The sequence below is a fragment of the Oncorhynchus keta genome, chromosome 14, assembly GCF_023373465.1.
Source record: "Oncorhynchus keta strain PuntledgeMale-10-30-2019 chromosome 14, Oket_V2, whole genome shotgun sequence".
Lineage (NCBI taxonomy): Eukaryota > Metazoa > Chordata > Actinopteri > Salmoniformes > Salmonidae > Oncorhynchus > Oncorhynchus keta.
The window spans coordinates 74,325,860-74,345,551 of record NC_068434.1 but is presented as its reverse complement, the minus strand read 5'-3'; the positions used below and the strand labels follow the sequence as shown (position 1 = coordinate 74,345,551).

The window sequence follows — 19,692 nt, the reverse complement described above, 5'->3', positions numbered from 1 at the left end:
GTCAAGGCACAGATCTGGGGAATAAAATCAAATAATTTCTGCAGCATTGAATGTCCAAAAACAGTGGCCTTCATCATTCTTAAATGGCAGAAGTTTAGAACCGCCAAGACCCTCCCTAGAGCTGTCCGTCCAGCCAAACTGAACAATCGGGGGAGAAGGGCCTTAGTCAAGGAGGTGACTAAGAACCCAATGTTCACTCCTCTGTGGAGATGGGAGAACCATCCAGAAGGACAAACATCTATGCAGCACTCCATCAGGCATTTATGTCAGGCATTTATGGTAGAGTGGGCAGATGGAAGCCACTCCTCAGTAAAAGGCACATGACAGCCCGCTTGGAGTTTGCCAAAAGGCACCTAAAAAGACTCTCAAACAATGAGAAGCAAGATTCTTCGCCAGAATGCAAAGCGTCACTTCTGGAAGAAACCTGGCACCATCCCTACGGTGAAGCATGGTGGTGGCAGCATCATGCTGTGGGAATGTTTTTCAGTGGCAGGGACTGGGAGACTAGTCAGGATCTAGGCAAAGACGAACAGAGCAAAGTACAGAGAGATCCTTGATGAAAACCTGCTCCAGAGCGCTCAGGACCTCAGACTGGGGCGTAGGTTCACCTTCCAACAGGACGAAGACCCTAAGCACACAGCCAAGACAAAGCAGGAGTGGATTCGGGACAAGTCTCAATGTCCTTGAGTGGCCCAGCCAGAGCCCGGACTTGAACCCGATCGAACTTCTCTGAAGAGACCCGAAAATAGCTGTGCAGCAACGCTCCCCATCCAACCTATTGCTTGAGATCTGCAGGAAATGGGAGAAACTCACGAAATAAAGATGTGCCAAGCTTGTAGAGTCATACACAAGAAGACTTGATGCTATGATCATTGCCAAATGTGCTTCAACAAAGTACTGAGTAAAGGGTCTGAAAACTTAAATAAAATGTAATATTTCCGTTTAGAGTTTTTAAATAAATTAGTAAACATTTCTAAAAACCTGTTTTTGCTTTGTCATTATGAGGGGAAAAAACAATTGAATCAGTTTAAGGAAAATACGAACATAATAAAATGTGGAAAAGTCAAGGGGTCTGAATACTTTCCGACATGCATAAAGTGGGGCAAAAAGTATTTAGTCAGCCACCAACTGTGCAAGTTCTCACACTTAAAGATGAGGCCTGTAATTTATCAGAGGTACACTTCAACTATGACAGACAAAATAAGAAAAAAGAAATCCAGAAAATCACATTGTAGGATTTTTAATGAATTTATTTGCAAATTATGGTGGATAATAAGTATTTGGTCAATAACAAAAGTTACTCAATACTTTGTTCTATACCATTTGTTGGCAATGACAGAGATCAAACGTTTTCTGTCTTCACAATGTTTTCACACACTGTTGCTGGTATTTTGGCCCATTCCTCCATGCAGATCTCCTCTAAAGCAGTGATGTTTTGGAGCTGTTGCTGGGCAACACGGACTTTCAACTCCCTCCAAAGATTTTCTAGATTTTCTGGCTAGGCCACTCCAGGACCTTGAAATGCTTCTTAAGAAGCCACTCCTTCGTTGCCCGGGTGGTGTGTTTGGGATCATTGTCATGCTGAAAACCCCAGCCAAGTTTCATCTTCAATGCCCTTGCTGATGGAAGGAGGTTTCACTCAAAATCTCACGATACATGGCCCCATTCATTCTTTCCTTTACACGGATCAGTTGTCCTGGTCCCTTTGCAGAAAAACAGCCCCAAAGCATGATGTTTCCACCCCCATGCTTCACAGTAGGTATGGTGTTCTTTGGATGCAACTCAGCATTCTTTGTCCTCCAAACACAACGAGTTGAATTTTCACCAAAAAGGTATATTTTGGTTTCATCTGACCATATGACATTCTCCCAATCTTCTTCTGGATCATCCAAATGCTCTCTACCAAACTTCAGACGGGCCTAGACATGTACTGGCTTAAGCAGGACGACACGTCTGGCACTGCAGGATTTGAGTCCCTGGCGGCGTAGTGTGTTACTGATGGTAGGCTTTGTTACTTTGGTCCCAGCTCTCTGCAGGTCATTCACTAGGTCCCCCCGTGTAGTTCTGGGATTTTTGCTCACCGTTCTTGTGATCATTTTGACCCCATGGGGTGAGATCTTGCGAGATCTTCCTAATAATTGCTCCCACATTTGATTTCTTCAAACCAAGCTGCTTGCCTATTGCAGATTCAGTCTTCCCAGCCTGGTGCAGGTCTACAATTGTGTTTCTGGTGTCCTTTGACAGCTCTTTGGTCTTGGCCATAGTGGAGTTTGACTGTTTGAGGTTGTGGACAGGTGTCTTTTATACTGATAACAAGTTCAAACAGGTGCCATTAATACAGGTAACGAGTGGAGGACAGAGGAGCCTCTTGAAGAAGAAGTTACAGGTCTGTGAGAGCCAGAAATCTTGCTTGTTTGTAGGTGACCAAATACTTATTTTCCACCATAATTTGCAAATAAATTAATAAAAAATCCCATAATGTGATTTTCTGGATTTTCCCCCCTCATTTTGTCTGTCATAGTTGAAGTGTGCCTATGATGAGAATTACAGGCCTCTCTAGTCTTTTTAAGTGGGAGAACTTGTACAATTGGTGGCTGACTAAATACTTTTTTGCCCCACTGTACATACATATATATAGTGTGTCTGTGATAACATGCTGGTGTGTCTTACCTAGTCGTATGTAGATGACATATTGCACAGCTTCTCTGGGCTGTGTGTAGAGGATGCTGCCTCTCATACTGAGCCATATGATGGCGCTCTCACAGATCAGGCAGCTGACCAAGATGCCCAGGTACCCCCGGCCATGGTCCACTAGGGTGACCGAGCAGGACTGGTCCGAGCCATAGGGCAGGCCGAACAGAACCACAGACAGAACCACCAGCCTGGGAGGGGGAGAGAGGGGCATGGTCCCACAGATGACACACCCATGGTTCAGACAACATTTTTGGGGGTAAATATTCCATCTCGCATACAGCTTCATACTTTTAGCTTGGTGAGGGGACTCCGGACCACAGACAGACACAGGAACATATACTCACAGAGAAAAACATCCAAATGCAGTACTCACCAGATGCAGTGCAGTAGAAAGAGGAAGAGGGCGGGCAGCACTAGGTCATCACTGCCAACTGACCAGCGCCGCCGAAACATCACCATACCAGGCATCACTGCCCTGTGAGGGAGAGAGGAAGAATAGCACATTACGACACAAATCTTCACAACCTTGAACAAAAGAGCGCTTAAAATAGTGGTTTAACACACACCCTTGGCTTTAACAAATCCTGCCCACAGTACCCAGCATCGCTGCCCTCTGAGAAAGCAAGAGAGGATGAGAAATGTAAAAAAAATCAATGTCCACATCATGGCGTGATCAAAAGGCCAGACCCTCTTTCCCCACTGACCAGCTTTCATAATAGCCAAGATTTCCTCAAAGCTCTGCAGCATCAGTCAGACTATAGAAGAACTATCAGTACGCTCTGTTTCTTCTCACAATGAAACTCTCCAGATGGAAAGAGAGAGGTGAAGTGGAAATATGGAGGTAAAGAGAGTGTGAGAGGGAGACAGTGGGATAATAGCTAAGATAGTTTATGTGGATAATGTGGCCCAGGTAAATGAAAGAGGACTTGTTTTAATGGGTCTGTTTGTTACCATATGCTCTGGTAACGTGAACACCCCTTTTCATTCTTCCCTTCATCCAAAAAGGGCAGTCGAAAACAAGTCAAAAGTGCCTTAGGCCTAAATTGAACTGAAGTAAAAGAGAGGGAGAGCGTGAGGGATCTGGAGAGGTGGCTAGCCTTAGCTTATAGTGGTATTCCGTTAGCATATTTGGTCAAAACAGAAGCAAAGTCCACTGTCACAAAACACATGGGTAGCAGATGGTTAAAACCGTGTAAGGAACACCTAGTGTAACAGTGTACCAAGTTTGTGACTCATTTTTATAGAGAATTTAAATAAAGCGTGGGGGCAGGGATCCTAAAACTGCATAATGTCGGCAACTACATATTCCATTATTTTCAAGACAACTATGTCTAGTGTATGCTTCAATAAAGGCTGGGTAAAACAGTGTGACAGGTTTATATGGTCTCACTACAGGTTAGGAAAACATTACTGCTCTCCCACATGGCTTCCTGTGGGTGTGATTCACATTATAGAGAAGAGGGAAGGAGGAGGGGTATGAGAGAAGAGGGGAAAAAAGGAATAAGAGTAAATCCCTTGTCATTTAGGCCAAAACAAAAAATTAGATTAATGAAATATAGCAGGTGCCACAACGGTAGAGGTCTGTCCTCCACCACTTGATAATAATAATAATATATATTATTAGACAGTGACGTCATCACTCCAAACCCTCCTCTCCTCCAGGCTGTGTGTTATAGCCTAGATACAGGTTGCAGTCCCCATGGGAATCTTACCAGTGGAACACACTACCACTTTCATTGGAAAGGCTATATTAATAGGATCAGTGAAGCAGCACACTCTCCCATACCAATAAGCCCATATGTTTTTATTGAATCCGATTAGGCCTAGATTTAGAAAAGTCTGGGACAGGTATTGACGGAGGAGATGACTGAGGAGAAGGCTCCCGGGTGGCGCAGCAGTCTAAGGCACTGCATCTCAGTGCTAGAGGTGTCACTAGACACCCTGGTTCGAATCCAGGCTGTATCACAACCGACCGTGATTGGGAGTCCCATAGGGCGGCGCACAATTGGCCCAGCGTCGTCTGGGTTTGGCCGGTGTAGGCCGTCATTGTAAATAAGAATTTGTTCTTAACTGAACTGCCTAGTAAAATAAAGGTGAAATAAAAATAAAATACAATTGTAGGGAGAAGCAGTTTCTGTTCTCAAACCCCTAACTGTCCCTTCGTCTTTCAGAAAGTATAATAGGTTACATATTAACTATTAACATTGCTTGCCTTTTAGGGCCTCTAAAAAAGATTATGGATTTTAATGGCAGGCGTAAACAGCTTTCCTTTGCCAACTGGTAGGCTATTCTAGGAACTACACATGTAACTGTATGCCAGTCAACACAAATCCACAATACCCAGGTCATAGAAACTGTATGGAATACGGCCATATAGTAGTATTCATTTGGGATAAATTCCTTTGATGATAAAAAAAATGAGTTAGACCAAGTACTACAACACAGGCTGATCCATACTCCTTGGTTTGGCTGTACTCCATTAGTGCTCATACTGACAACACCCAGCTCATCTCACAGTAATATCCACTGTCCAACTCCAAGCCCTCCCATATGGCAGTGACCTCCCCAGAGCCCACTCAAGCAGTGTTCTGCCGTCCAGTGACCTCTGCTGAAATAGGTTTTTCTACTGTAGCTTCAAAACGAGGATATTAATCATTCTCAGTGTATGTCTTAAACCCACAGGCCACCACATGTGCTTAGCATAGGGCATCCATCACCCTAGAGATGTGTAAGACACTGGGTAGACATTTATCAAATGCACTTAGGTAGGTAGAACTGGGGTTCTGTTGAATTGGAAAACTTTTGAAAGCGTTTTCTTTCGTGGTGTAACATGAAGAAATAATTGAGAAATATTGTAGGGATACAATAATGAGCCATTTTATTCAACAGACTCAGCATCAACAACATGGCAGGAAAGCTAAGTGATACTAAGAGACTCAGCGAGACTAAGAGACTTCGAGGTCATAAAGACCTCAAAGAAGAACATTTTAGGAATGTGGATGGCACCTTCAGCTTGGAAATGCAGAGACCATATTAAGCTGTTAGAAATGTCCCAAAACCAGTTGAAGAGAGAACATACAGTACCAGTCAAAGGTTTGCACAGACCTACTCATTCCAGGGTTTTTCTTTATTTAAAAAAAAATGTTCTACATTGTAGAATAGTGAAGACATCAAAACTATTACATTTCACACATGGAATCATGTAGTATAAAAAAAAAAAATTAAGTGTTAAAACGAATCAAAATATATTTGATACATTTGAGATTCTTCAAAGTAGCCACCCTTCGTCTTGATGACAGCTTTGCACACTCTTAGCATTCTCTCAACCAGTTTCATGAGGTAGCCCCCCGGAATGCATTTCAATTCACAGGTGTGCCTTGTTAAGTTAATTTGTGGAATGTTTTTCCTTCTTAAGCCGTTTGAGCCAATCAGTTGTGATGTGACAAGGTAGGGGTGGTATACAGAAAATTGCCCTATTTGGTAAAAGACCAAATCCATATTATGGCAAGAACAGCTCAAATGAGCAAAGAGAAACGACAGTCCGTTAAATTAATTTCTTTATCGTGTTCCTTTGGGGAAATGTAGTATTGTGTAAGTGGTTTCAGGCCACTCTGCAAGACAGTTCTCTATTTTCTGTCAACTGTGAGTCATAGAATCTCGCACAACTACAATCTATTCTAATTTGGATCTGTGAATCTAATTTGGATCTGTGAATCCAACTAACATGTGTTTTGTGGAATGTTTGTATGACAAGTCCCTGCATGTGAGAAATGTTTTGTTCCCCACACAGCACACCCAGAGGAACCTCTTCAGCATAATGCTTTGTCTGTCCAGTGACGTCACTCAAAACCCTTTCCTGTATTAAAATGACCTGGTGGCCTCATGGGTGGAATATTAACATTTTCACAACTAATAATTACATGCATACATGCATACATGCATACATACATACATACACACACAGCTCAAAAAAAATAAAGGGAACACTAAGATAACACATCCTAGATCAGAATGAATGAAATTCTTATTAAATACTTTTTTCTTTACATAGTTGAATGTGCTGACAACAAAATCACAAAAATGATCAATGGAAATCAAATTTATCAACCTATGGAGGTCTGGATTTGGAGTCACACTCAAAATTAAAGTGGAAAACCACACTACAGGCTGATCCAACTTTGATGTAATGTCCTTAAAACAAGTCAAAATGAGACTCAGTAGTGTGTGTGGCCTCCACGTGCCTGTATGACCTCCCTACAACGCCTGGGCATGCTCCTGATGAGGTGGCGGATGGTCTCCTGAGGGATCTCCTCCCAGACCTGGACTAAAGCATCCGCCAACTCCTGGACAGTCTGTGGTACAACGTGGCGTCAGTTGATGGAGCGAGATATGATGTCCCAGATGTGCTCAATTGGATTCAGGTCTGGGGAACGGGCGGGCCAGTCCATAGCATCAATGCCTTCCTCTTGCAGGAACTGCTGACACACTCCAGCCACATGAGGTCTAGCATTGTCTTGCATTAGGAGGAACCTAGGGCCAACCACACCAGCATATGGTCTCACAAGGGGTCTGAGGATCTCATCTTGGTACCTAATGGCAGTCAGGCTACCTCTGACATGGAAGGCTGTGCTGCCCCCCAAAGAAATGCCACCCCACACCCTGACTGACCCACCGCCAAACCGGTCATGCTGGAGGATGTTGCAGGCAGCAGAACGTTCTCCACGGTGTCTCCAGACTGTCACATGTGCTCAGTGTGAACCGGTTTTCATCTGTGAAGAGCACAGTGCGCCAATCTTGGTGTTCTCTGGCAAATGCCAAACGTCCTGCACGGTGTTGGGCTGTAAGCACAACCCCCACCTGTGGACGTCGGATCCTCATACCACCCTCATGGAGGCTGTTTCTGACCGTTTGAGCAGACACATGCACATTTGTGGCCTGCTAGAGGTCATTTTGCAGGGCTCTGGCAGTGCTCCTCCTGCTCCTCCATGCACAAAGGCGGAGGTAGCGGTCCTACTGCTGGGTTGTTGCCCTCCTACGGCCTCCTCCACGTCTCCTGATGTACTGGCCTGTCTCCTGGTAGCGCCTCCATGCTCTGGACACTACGCTGACAGACACAGCAAACCTTCTTGTCACATCTCATTTTGATCTATCAAATAACTGATGGACACAGTAATATTTCAGTAGTGAAATTAGGTTTATTGGATTAACAGAAAATTAGCAATATGCATCAAAACAAAATTAGACCGGTGCATAAATTTGGGCACCCCAATAGAAAAATCACATCAATATTTAGTAGAGCCTCCTTTTGCTAAAATAACAGCCTCTAGACGCTTCCCATAGCCTCTAATGAGTGTCTGGATTCTGGATGAAGGTATTTTGGACCATTCCTCCTTGCAAAACATCTCCAGTTCAGTTAGGTTTGATGGTTGCCGAGCATAGACAGCCCGCTTCAAATCATCCCACAGATTCTCAGATTCTCTTGCACCCCAGTATCTACCTGCACATCATCATCTGCACATATATCACTCCAGTATTAATGCTAAATTGTAATTATTTTCACCTCTATGGACAATTTACTGCCGACCTCCCTACATCTGCACACACTGTACATAGATCTATTTTTATTTTCTGTTATTGACTGTACGTTTGTTTATGTGTTGTTGTTCTTGGTCGCACAGCTATGCTTCATCTTGGCCAGGTCGCAGTTTTAAATGAGAACTTGTTCTCACCTAGCCTACCTTGTTAAATAATGTTTTTTTGCCCATACAGATGGGTAAAGTCATGTTCACAATTAACTATTTTACACAGCCATTTGTTTAGTGAGCTATACTACATTTGACAGTAGGTTTAACACCGGATCCCTATTTCACATACTAGTTACAGCAGGTTTATTGTGCCAAGCGTGTTTATGCAGCACATTAAAACAAACCAAACTGTTCCTGTCTCATACAGCATTTTGAGTCTAACTGCGGCAGTCTCCACGTGCCATTTGCATCAGGTCAAGTTTAAGTGGGTCACACAGTGATGCTTCATGTTTAAGTTTGGTAAGCAAACATCTTGCCTCCCTCGCTCTCTCCGTTTTAGGCCAACTCAGGAGGGTTCGCCCATAAAAGCAAATAGACGGTCTCTGGACCTTAGCACATCTCTGCAAACACAGAGAGCAATACAACTGGTTTGAAAATAAACAATCCAGGTTATCACTCCCATTACTGTCATAAAGCTCTAAATGGTGGTATTTGTAATGCTTTCCTTCAGGTGAGGTTAGAAAAAGGCTGCTCTCATATAGGCTAGGCCTACTATTAAATCAAACATTAGAGAAAATTCATTTTCAAAAATCTTGGTAAAATCAGGTTAACTTCTTATCAAACACACTGCCTATCACCCTAGGTGGCATTTTACCTGATAGAAAATCATCATAGTAAAGTAATTGAGGCTATGACCCACACCCACCCACTCCAAACCATCAGCACCAACTTGGACCCACATTTAATTTCACAGCCATTTGAGGCCTGATGAATTTGAGGAGGTAGGATAGATGGAGGTATATTGATAAGTAATTTGATGTGGGATTAGTAGATTAGTTATTTAAATGCAGTCCAATTATCCCCAGTCCAATGCTTCAGCCTCTCTGTCGGTATGGCTGGTTGACATTCTTTGACACTTAATCTGAAAGCTAGCTGTCACCTCATTGCAATGCCTTTGGAGGGGACTGTGTATATGGTGGTATCTAGAATGATTGGATCCCTTGATAAAGACAAGCCAAAAAAAAATGCAATATAAAAATACTGAGCTATATTGTGTGCCTCAAAAATACAAACAATTGTATGACCTAAAAATATAATTTATCAAAGTGATTTTGTTGAATAAGTAATAAAAAATAAAAATCGGAAAGAAAAGTGCTCAAAATTATTGAATCTTTCGGTTTTCAAAAATCCAGCACCCTCCAAGGATAACAACGCTGAGCCTTTTTCTAAAATGTTTTATAAGATTGGAGAAACCATTGGGATTGATCATAGACCATTCCTCCATACAGAATCCTTCTATATCCTTCCTCTATACTTATGGACTTATGTGTGCTTGGGGTCAATGACTTGCTGGAAGATTCACAAGTTTCAGTCTCCTGGCAGAGGCAACCAGGATTTTGGTTAAAACGTCATGGTACTTGATAAAATTCTTGATGTTATTGACCTTATTCAGTGCTCCTAGAGATTGCTAAACAGCATTGGAATTTGGATTGGAACCGGTGCTATGGGTCATTTCCATGTAAAATACTCATGGAGCACCAACATGTTAAGTTCATAGGAGCATGTCAAATGAAAACTACGAGTCATATATATATATATATATATATTTTTTTTTAATGTAAACGTTATCCTAAAAAAAAATGGATAAGCAAAGGCGTCAATTTCTTGTCAAACATATGAAAAATGAGTCTTAGAAAACATCTACCAGAAAAAGTCTTAAAAGAGTATCATAAAAACACAAAACACATTTACACTGAACAAAAATATAAAACACGTGTAACATGTTGGTCCCATGTTTCATGAGCTGAAATAAAAGATCCTAGAAATGTTCCATACACACAAAAGTTTATTTCTCATATTTTGTGCAGAAATGTTTACATCCCCATTAGTAAGCATTTGTAATTTGCCAGGCTAATCCATCCACCTGACAGGTGTGGCATTTCAAGAAGCTGATTAAACAGCTCGATCATTACACATGTGTACCTTGTGCTGGAGACAATAATAGGCCACTCTAAAATGTGCAGTTTTGTCATACAACACAATGCCACAGATGTCTCAAGTTGAGGGAGCATGCAATTGGCATGCTGACTACAGGAATGTCCACCAAAGCCATTGCCAGAGAATTTAATGTTCATTTCTTTACCATAAGCCACCTCCAACGTTGTTTTGGAGAATTTGGCAGTACGTCCAACCGGCCTCATAACCGCAGGCCACGTGTAACATGCCAGCCCAAGACCTCCACATCCAGCTTCTTCACCTGCGGGATCATCAGAGACAAGCCACCTGCACAACTTAAGAATTTCTGCACATGTCACGTGGTTCGTTCTGCGTTGTTGTGTACTTTTAATTAGGACGCTGCCACAACTGAAGGTCTGCTAGTGGAATTATTTTTATTTACCCTGCACACGAAGAGACAACACACATTTTGTTAACCCTTGGCACAGTCCTAGCTCCTAGCCAAAGGTCAGGCAAAAGAGAACAATAAGGGGGTACGGAAATACAGATAACCCACGATGGGCAAAAACAAAATACACAAGACTTTTACAATCACATGTACAATATTGATATGAAAAAGTGTTTGTACACCAAAGAAAAACATTAGCTATGCAGCTGTAATTAAATAAAAAAAACACTATTATTATTATTATCATCCCCTCTTGACCTGGCCTATTTGAATTGGTCCTTGTGTGCAATTTGGGGCATAATCTAGGGGAACAACATCACACACTGTCAGAAACATCACAGGGAACCTCATCTGCATGCGTGTTGTCCTCCCCAGGTCTTGACCTGACTGCAGTTCAGTGTCTTAATTCACTTCTGTGGGCAAATGCTCACCTTTGATGGCCACTGGCACGTTGCTTGTACCGGGCAGATTGCAGACCGCGTGTATGGTATGGGAGAGCGGTATACTCACCCATATGTCAACATTGTGAACAGAGTGCCCCATGGTGGCGGTGGGGTTATGGTATGGGCGGGCATAAGCTACGGACAATGAACACAACTATTTTATCAATGGCAATTTCAATGCACAGAGATACTGTGACGAGATCCTGAGGCCCATCGTTGTGCCATTCATCCGCCGCATGACAATGCACAGCCCCATGTCACAAGGATCTGTTCACATTTCCTGGAAGCTGAAAATATCCCAGTTTTTCCATGGCCTGCATACTCACCAGACATGTCACCCATTGAGCATGTTTGGGATGCTCTGGATCGATGTGTACAACAGCGTGTTCAACTTCCCACCAATATCCAGCAATTTCGCAGTCAGTAAAGAGGAGTGGGACAACATTCCACAGACCACAATCAACAGCCTGATCAACTCTATGCTAAGGAGATGTGTCACGCTACATGAGGCAAATGGTGGTCACACCAGATACGTACTTGTTTGCTGATCCATGCCCCAAATTTTATTTTTTTAAGTATCTTTTAACAGATGCATATCTGTATTCCCAGTCAGGTGAAATCCATAGATTAGGGCCTAATTAATTAAAATTGCCTGATATCCTTATCTGAACTGTAACTCAGTAAAATCTTTGAAATTGTTGCATTTATATTTTTGTTCAGTAGTTTAAGAAACATTGCCTTGTGCCTTAAAATTCCATTACCAAAACCCCACATATCTTTAAGATATTTTCAAATATTTCTCCCTCATGAGAAGGGAGGATAATTAAAGTTCACAGAAGTAAGAAGGTAGAGACCTATCAACTAGCTAGTGTTTTTACTATGATAAATTTTGTTTATGAATGATTTGGTTATTAAAAACTGAAATTGTGTTACCAAATCGGTAACAGAATATCTGCAATTAAACTGGCTACACTGGGAAATCCTAACAGTCACAAACCACAGTTGCTACCGTCCTCCCTTCCACTGCCATACTGTTATGTTCAGCTGATAACGGTTTTCTTTCTATTTCTGTCATCTGGTCATCAAAGCAAAACTGTGAAAACTCTGGACAACCCCTACCGGCAGGTAGCCTAGCGGTTAAGAGTGTTGGGCCAGTAACAGAAAGGTCGCTGGTTCAAAATGGCGGAGTGATTTCTGCATATTGCACCCTTAAATGTGAAAAACACATTTTGGTTGAATGCATTCATTTGTACAACTGACCACGTACCTCGCTCTCCAATGCATGTCACCTCTCCCAGCTCTTACTGACATCTACCCATGACCTTCCTCTCATTCCATTTACTGTAACCAGCATCTTCACCCACTGAGCACCGACCGACACCGGACAGAGTTGCCAGTCCACCCTGGCCTTGATTTCAATGTCCACAGTCATAGTTTTTTGGTCCAGTCTGGAGCAGAGTTTATTTCAACACAGACGTCTGGACCAACCTTCATCTGGCCTAAACATAGATGTCCATGATTGGTTCAGATTTGGTCCAGTCCGGACCAAATCTGAACCAATCATAGACGTCTATGTGTCGCAGGTTTGGACAGTAGAGTACAGTAGAGTAAAGAAAAGTAGAGATTAGAGTATAATGTAGTACTCTATTTTCTGGTATTGTATTGAACACAGCTGTACTGAGAGTTTTTCAAACTCAAGTTGTCATGTCACAGCTGACACCCCATTCTTTCTGAAGACATCTTTGAATTTGGAGCAGACATTTTTTGGAAAAGAAATATCACTCAGTTTGTGACCATTTACCTAAATGGCGTTACAATCTTTGCTTAGGTCTTTCAATGTGGTTTTGTAAAATGTTCCGTGTACATTTGTTGAATTACACCTTGTGCATAGAGTTGTATGGGTTGATAAACTTTAAAATCAATAGTTTTTGTTTGGCATACATTTTAATTGAGTTTGCCCTTCGAAAGAACAATGCATATGCAGAAAATACCTCATTATGTAAAATATGTTGGTGGATCTTTGACACTGACACTCGGGAGGCAGTGTACTTCAATTTCATAAAACATTTTAGAAAAAAGGCTTAGTGTCGTTATCCTCATAATGGGAGGACTTTTGTTACACTTTTAAATAAGTTATTTAGAGAAAACACTGACATTGAACAACTGTAATAATACATTTGATCCAATACCTCTAATAAATCCTTAAATACAGTAATGCAATTTCTTCTCATAAATCATGGAGAAACCACACGGTTCTATGCAACAGGAAGGCTCTATTTTCTCTGTCCAGGCTCGGACATCAAAATGAATATATAAAAACTGCCAGTAATTTATTGGGTAAATCACCAACGTTTCGGATGCCGAGTTAATATATTGAGTGTGCAACTATTTTATATCTTATAGTTTATTCTCCGCACCTCTACATAAAATAATGTTCTCTGGGTGTGCGCCAGCTCATGTTTTTTTATCAGACTCAAAAGACAGAGACTTCACTGCACATAATGCATAATGAGTACACACAAACAAGTGGGCTACACAATCTGAACTTCATATTTACACACATACATCCAAATGCATATACTATCACAAAGTCAGAGAATAGAGTGTGGAGGGAGGAGAGGTGAAAGGGATTGAGTGGGCGGGAGTGTGAGCGAAAGACAGAGAAAGAGGCAGAGGGAGAGTGGGAGTGAGTGGCACATGGCTTTCAGTCTAAAAAAGGGAAAGAGCGGCATGAAGCCAAAACCAGAACCTGGATAAGTTAGATAAAGAATGGGGGGGGGGAGAAAGAAAATGTAGGTTTCTTCACTGTGGAAATGGTGCAAACGCATGACACTGTTTTCACGGTCACAAACGTCTTCTAAAATATGAATAGACAATGAGCGTGTGGGTAGAGTGAGAAGAAGTGAGTCCAGGGAGAAAGATGGATGGATAAAGCAAATAGATGAGACAGGAAAAGAGGGAGACAGGCCAGAGATTTCATGTTAAAGGTAGGCTGGATGGTGCATGGAAGAGGATGTCGTAATAAAAGAGAGGTGAAGGAGGAAAATGGAGGAGTAGGCCTACTAGGAGAAGAACGTGTGATGAGTATGTAGGAACTCACAAGAGAGAAGCTCTGTGTATAGTGTGACACTGACCCAGGCAGAAAGGGAGAGAGCTGCACATGGAGGCTGGAGCAGACGGGTACAGGGCTGGGAGCCGAGAGACAGAGGGAGGGAGAGACAGGGCCCTGCTGCAACTGCACTGCTCTGCCAGCCTGGGTTAACATCCCCCTGTGGACTCTCGATAATGTCCCAATCTCTCCCCTATTCATGCCGAACACCTCACCAATACACTTCACCCCTAATATCCTCCTCAGTCCTCACACCGCAAGGCTGGGCTCGCAAAATACACTGGGAGTTTTCCCCCTATGCTTCCACAAACACCGGTGTGCTTTCACCACCACACACTAGAACAAATACAGTATGTGGCATTCAGTCAGGTCCATAATTATTGCCACCCTTAATAAAGATGAGGAAAAAAGACTGATCCCTCCCAATGTGTTCTCATATCTCAAAACATTTAAACAAAAAGGCAGGGTGAGGTATTGACAACAGGGGAAGCAATAATTTTGACCACCTTTTTTAGAAGAAATATTACTTGTTAAACTAAATATATTTCTCTTGAGAAAATGCATTTGCAATAAATAATATAATTTCCCTCAAAGATGTTGCATACAATATAGCTCAGTATTTGTATACATTTATTTAATAGTATTTTCTTCTGCAAAATGTTTGGTCCTGATGTATGACCATATGTGACTTGATAAGCTCCTTATAAACTGTCGCGGTAAATTACTTCACAAGTTAATCATTTACAGTTTTTTTGTAGTCCAAAAATGCCATGACCATCACAGTACTCCAGATAAAACCTATCCCTCTTTTAATACAAAAAACATAAATGACATACATTATATGTGGTTTGTCACATTGAGGCTGTCAAAAAGAAGCACCCTATTCCCTTTATAGTGCACTACTTTTGGCCAGGGTTTGTAGGGCTCTATAGAGAATATGGTGCCATTTCAGACACACTTTGTGAAAGACACAACCGAGAGGAGGGGAGTGGAGAGGTACTCTGTGGGGGTTGGGGAGTCAGCAGGGAGGGAGTAAGTGGAAGCAGGTGTAAACAAAACGGACAGTATTCTGTTGTACTGTGTGGCTAGGAACCTCTTAGCCCCCTACTGTAGATCTAATGGATTATTAGGCTTTTAAATGGTTGTGTTTGTCAAACAGGGACACCAGGTTTCTGTCTGAGAAAAGCAGTTTCATTTATAATATGGCCATACCACCAGTGTGATCTTACCCATATTAGATTTAATCTTATGTTGGAGAAATCTGTGTAGATTGTTGTCATGAAGTCCAGAATGTGACACTTGTATGTTGTGATGGGAATTATTGGCTAGGGAGTAGTTGCTGTGAAATGACCAAAGCAAAATCTCAATAGCACCTCTACTGGAAACAGATCTGTGCGTGTGCAACATGAATGTACATCTCACACATACACACTCCAGTCTCATCCCAGGTATTGAAATCAAGCTTGTTCCATAAACGTTTGGAAAGAGGTTGAGAAGGAAAAAGTAAAGAAAACCTGTCCTCTTCTCACTGCTAAGGTAGAGAAGCAGCAGAGCCACAGTACTGCAGCGTAATTATTAGTCCAAATGGAACGTTTTTCAACTGTACTGATCAAAAATATAAAACGCAACATGCGCTAAAAGATCCCCAACATTTTGCATATGCACAAAAAGCTTATTTCTCTCAACTTTGGTGCAGAAGTTTGTTTACATCCCTGTTAGTGAGTATTTCTAATTTGCCAAGCTAATCCATCCACCTGACAGGTGTGACATTTCAAGAAGCTGATGAAACAACTTGATAATTACACAGGTGTACCTTGTGCCGGGGGCAATAAAAGGCCACTAAAATGTGCAGTTTTGTCACAACACAATGCCACAGTTGAGGGAACGTGCAGTTGTGACTGTAGGAATATCCACCAAAGCTGTTGCCAGAGAATTGAATGTTAATTTCTCTACCATTAGCCGCTACCAACGTTGTTTTAGAGAATTTGGCAGAACATCCAACCAGCCTCACAACCGCAGACCACGTGTAACCACTCCACCACAGGACCACCACATCCAGCTTCTTCACCTGCGGGATCATCGGAGACCAGCCTCCCGGACAGCTGATGTAACTGTGGGTTTGCACAACCAAAGAGTTTCTGCACAAGATGTCAGAAACTGTCTTATGGAAGCTCATCTGAGTGCTCATCATCCTCCCCAGGGTCTTGACCTGACTGCAGTTTGGCGTCGTGACAGACTTCAGTGGGCAAATGCTCACCTTCGATGGCCACTGGCACAATGGAGAAGTATGCTTTTCACAGACAAATCCTGGTTTCAACTGTACCGGGCAGATGACAGAGAGCGTGTATGGTGTCATGTGGGTGATCAGTTTGCTGATGTCAACGTTGTGAACAGAGTGCCTCATGGTGGCGGTGGGGTTATGGTATGAGCAGGCATAAGCTACGGACAATGAACACAATCGCATTTTATCGATGGCAATTGAATGCACAGAGATACCGCGACGAGGCCCATTGTCGTGCCATTCATCCGCCGCCATCACCTCATGTTTAAGCATGATAATACTCAGCCCCATGTCACAAGGATCTGTACACAATTCCTCGAATCTGAAAATGTCCCCATTCTTCCATGGCCTGCATACTAACCGGACATGTCACACATTGAGCATGTTTGGGATGCTCTGGATGAAAGTGTACAAAAGCGTGTTCCAGTTCCCGCCAATATCCAGCAAATTTGCACAGCCATTGAAGAGTGGGACATCATTCCACGGGCCACAATCGACAGCCTGACAAACTATGCGAAGGAGATGTGTTGAGCTGCATGAGGCAAACGGTGGTCACACCAGATATTGACTGGTTTTCTGATCCACACCACTCCTATCTTTTTTTTAAGGTATCTGTGACCAACAGATGCATATCTGAACTCCAAGTCATGTGAATCCATAGATTAGGGCCTAATGAATTTATTTAAGATCAACTTATATCTTTACAGTATTTGAACTGTAACACAGTAAAAAAACTAGAGTTTCTATTGGACAACTTTAGGTAGGTCCCGCCCCGTTATGTTCCAGTTGCTTCCGTTTAAGAAATGCTTTGCAACAGAATCAGCATAATGAACACACCCCTGGGTAAACTGAGTCTGAATGCGAGATTACTACAGGGATTTAAACCAGCTTTAGGGGGCAAACTGGGTCTCAAATCCACTGAAGACACTTTGAATGTGACCGTAATCAATGTACACTGCATCTCTCTGCCCACTGGCTTTTGTCTTCTAGTATTACACAACAGTCATAACAACTCTCCAAGTAGTAACAACTTTCAGAACATCATCACTTTTACACTACTGCAAACAGATCATGCTTGATACACAGACATACACCTGTAATACAAACTCACATATATTACATGATCCACTTGTCCATGTTCGAGCCTTCAAGAAAACATGCAGAGCACCTAGGGAAGCTATATTGGCAGTCCTAGGGAAGCTATATTGGCACTCATGGAAATAAAGTGATTGTGACTGGGCATTCATTCTATTGGTATGACAAGCATTTATCTCTGTAGGCCCAGCTATGACGCTGATAAAAGGCTGGATCTTCACCCATTGAGCTACATGTGCTTTATCCAGTCTCTCTCCACCTGCTGCATGTCTGCACATGAGCATCATAGCCTGCCCTGTCCTAAAGGGTTATTGAGAGCAATGCAAAAACACTGGACATTCTGCAGAAAGACTCCACAATGATGCAATAATAAAGGAGTAAAGACATGGTAGAGAAAAGGTTTGAATACATCTGGCCTAATCTGCAAGGTTTGCTGTGGGTTGAGCCTTCCTTAAATCAATAATGGACCTGCCACTAATTGTTGAGCCATAACCAAATGCCCGAATTTGCCTAATCTCTTCCTTATCACCAAGGTAGGTAAAACTAAGAAAAAAATGCACGAGTAATATTGCTACCCCAGTTGATATTTTAGAAAAGGTTATTGTCTACATAGGTAAGAAATTCACGCTGTCACTGTATGACGGCAGCGTAGCCTGGTGGTTAGAGCGTTGGACTAGTACCAGGAAGGTTGCGAGTTCAAACCCCCGAGCTGACAAGGTACAAATCTGTCGTTCTGCCCCTGAACAGGCAGTTAACCCACTGTTCCCCAGGCCGTCATTGAAAATAAGAATATGTTCTTAAGACTTGCCTGGTTAAATAAAGGTATTTTTTATTTATTTTTTAAACATTGATCCGCCGTTGGGCTTCTTTCTCACCTGTATTGTGACGATGCCTTGCCAAGACCCACTGCATCGGTTCTGTTCGTTCTCCCATCCTACTCTTGCTCACCTCCATGCGGACCTGGACCAGTGCTCTGCCGGGGATAAACCCTGTAAAACTCCGCAGCGACAATATTGCACTGAACCGTGGCTGGCAGAACACACACGTACCTCCCTATGAATCCAACCACGGTACTTCAAGTGACAGGTTCCACTGGAAACCGGGCCAGGCAATCAGATAAGGGTCGCAGCTGGATCATACCGTAACCTAGAGTCAAAACCGTGCAGACACGCGCTCCATTTACTCTGCCTTGGAATTCAAGGTCTTAATTCATCGATAAATTGCAACACGTCGTCGATATGTAGGATATCCGCTGACCGATGTCTCTTCACGCCATGTAGGAGAGCCGGGAGGTTCATCCATACAATGTTTCTCACTGACAGAGAGTGAAGTTGAACAAATAAATCGCTACACAATCTTTTTATATTGTATCATGTGACAACCAACCGGACAACACCCGAACCCAATCAGACTACTTCAAGTAGCTGGTCCCAAGAAATTGGTTGTTGTAATACCAGCCGACAGACCAATTTTTTTACCCCTGAAAAGATACGTCGTTTCTATTCCCATTCCCTATTCCGCAGCTGCGGATCAAACACCGAATCACCACTGCGTCATTTACGTAGGAACTTTACGTCATCCATCGCCCTACAATAGAGCCAGTTGGATTTGCGTCGTTCACGCAGGCTTCGGCGATTGTATGCACTGTATAAACCGCTGGCATACTGTGAAATGCACGACTGGTGGTTTGTGAATATCGAGGAATCTCCAACTGTAGAGTTTGGGCGTGGACCCGCGTCATTTCCTGAGCTACACTTTTATTAAATAGATGTGCCCTGCGCTCAGACTGGCTCTGAATGCAAAACATGGGCAGACCACATTTTCTTTAAAATATCAGCAAAACAAATATTACAAGCACATAATTAGCCAAATGCATTTTCCATTAATATGCTAACACTATTAGACTACACAACTTGGGAAGG

The 19,692-nt window shown here is 42.5% G+C and overlaps 1 protein-coding gene across 3 annotated transcripts in view; it reads right to left on the bottom strand.

Annotated features, from left to right (window-relative positions):
- The window catches only part of LOC118393986 (diacylglycerol lipase-alpha-like), a 40,452-nt gene extending 21,055 nt beyond the window's left edge, over positions 1–19,397 (bottom strand). The window contains exons 1-4 of one of the 3 annotated variants that reach the window (XM_035787252.2): positions 18,820–19,397; positions 18,646–18,743; positions 3,068–3,169; positions 2,671–2,882 (exon numbers count right to left, since the gene is read on the bottom strand). In XM_035787252.2, coding sequence (XP_035643145.1) covers positions 2,671–2,882; positions 3,068–3,162 — 307 coding nt within the window. In that variant the 5' untranslated portion in view covers positions 3,163–3,169; positions 18,646–18,743; positions 18,820–19,397. Of the gene's footprint in view, positions 1–2,670; positions 2,883–3,067; positions 3,170–18,645 lie in introns of all 3 variants that reach the window. The other 2 variants (XM_035787253.2, XM_052462554.1) reach the window with 2 other exon arrangements.
- Between the last annotated feature and the right edge of the window lie 295 nt (positions 19,398–19,692).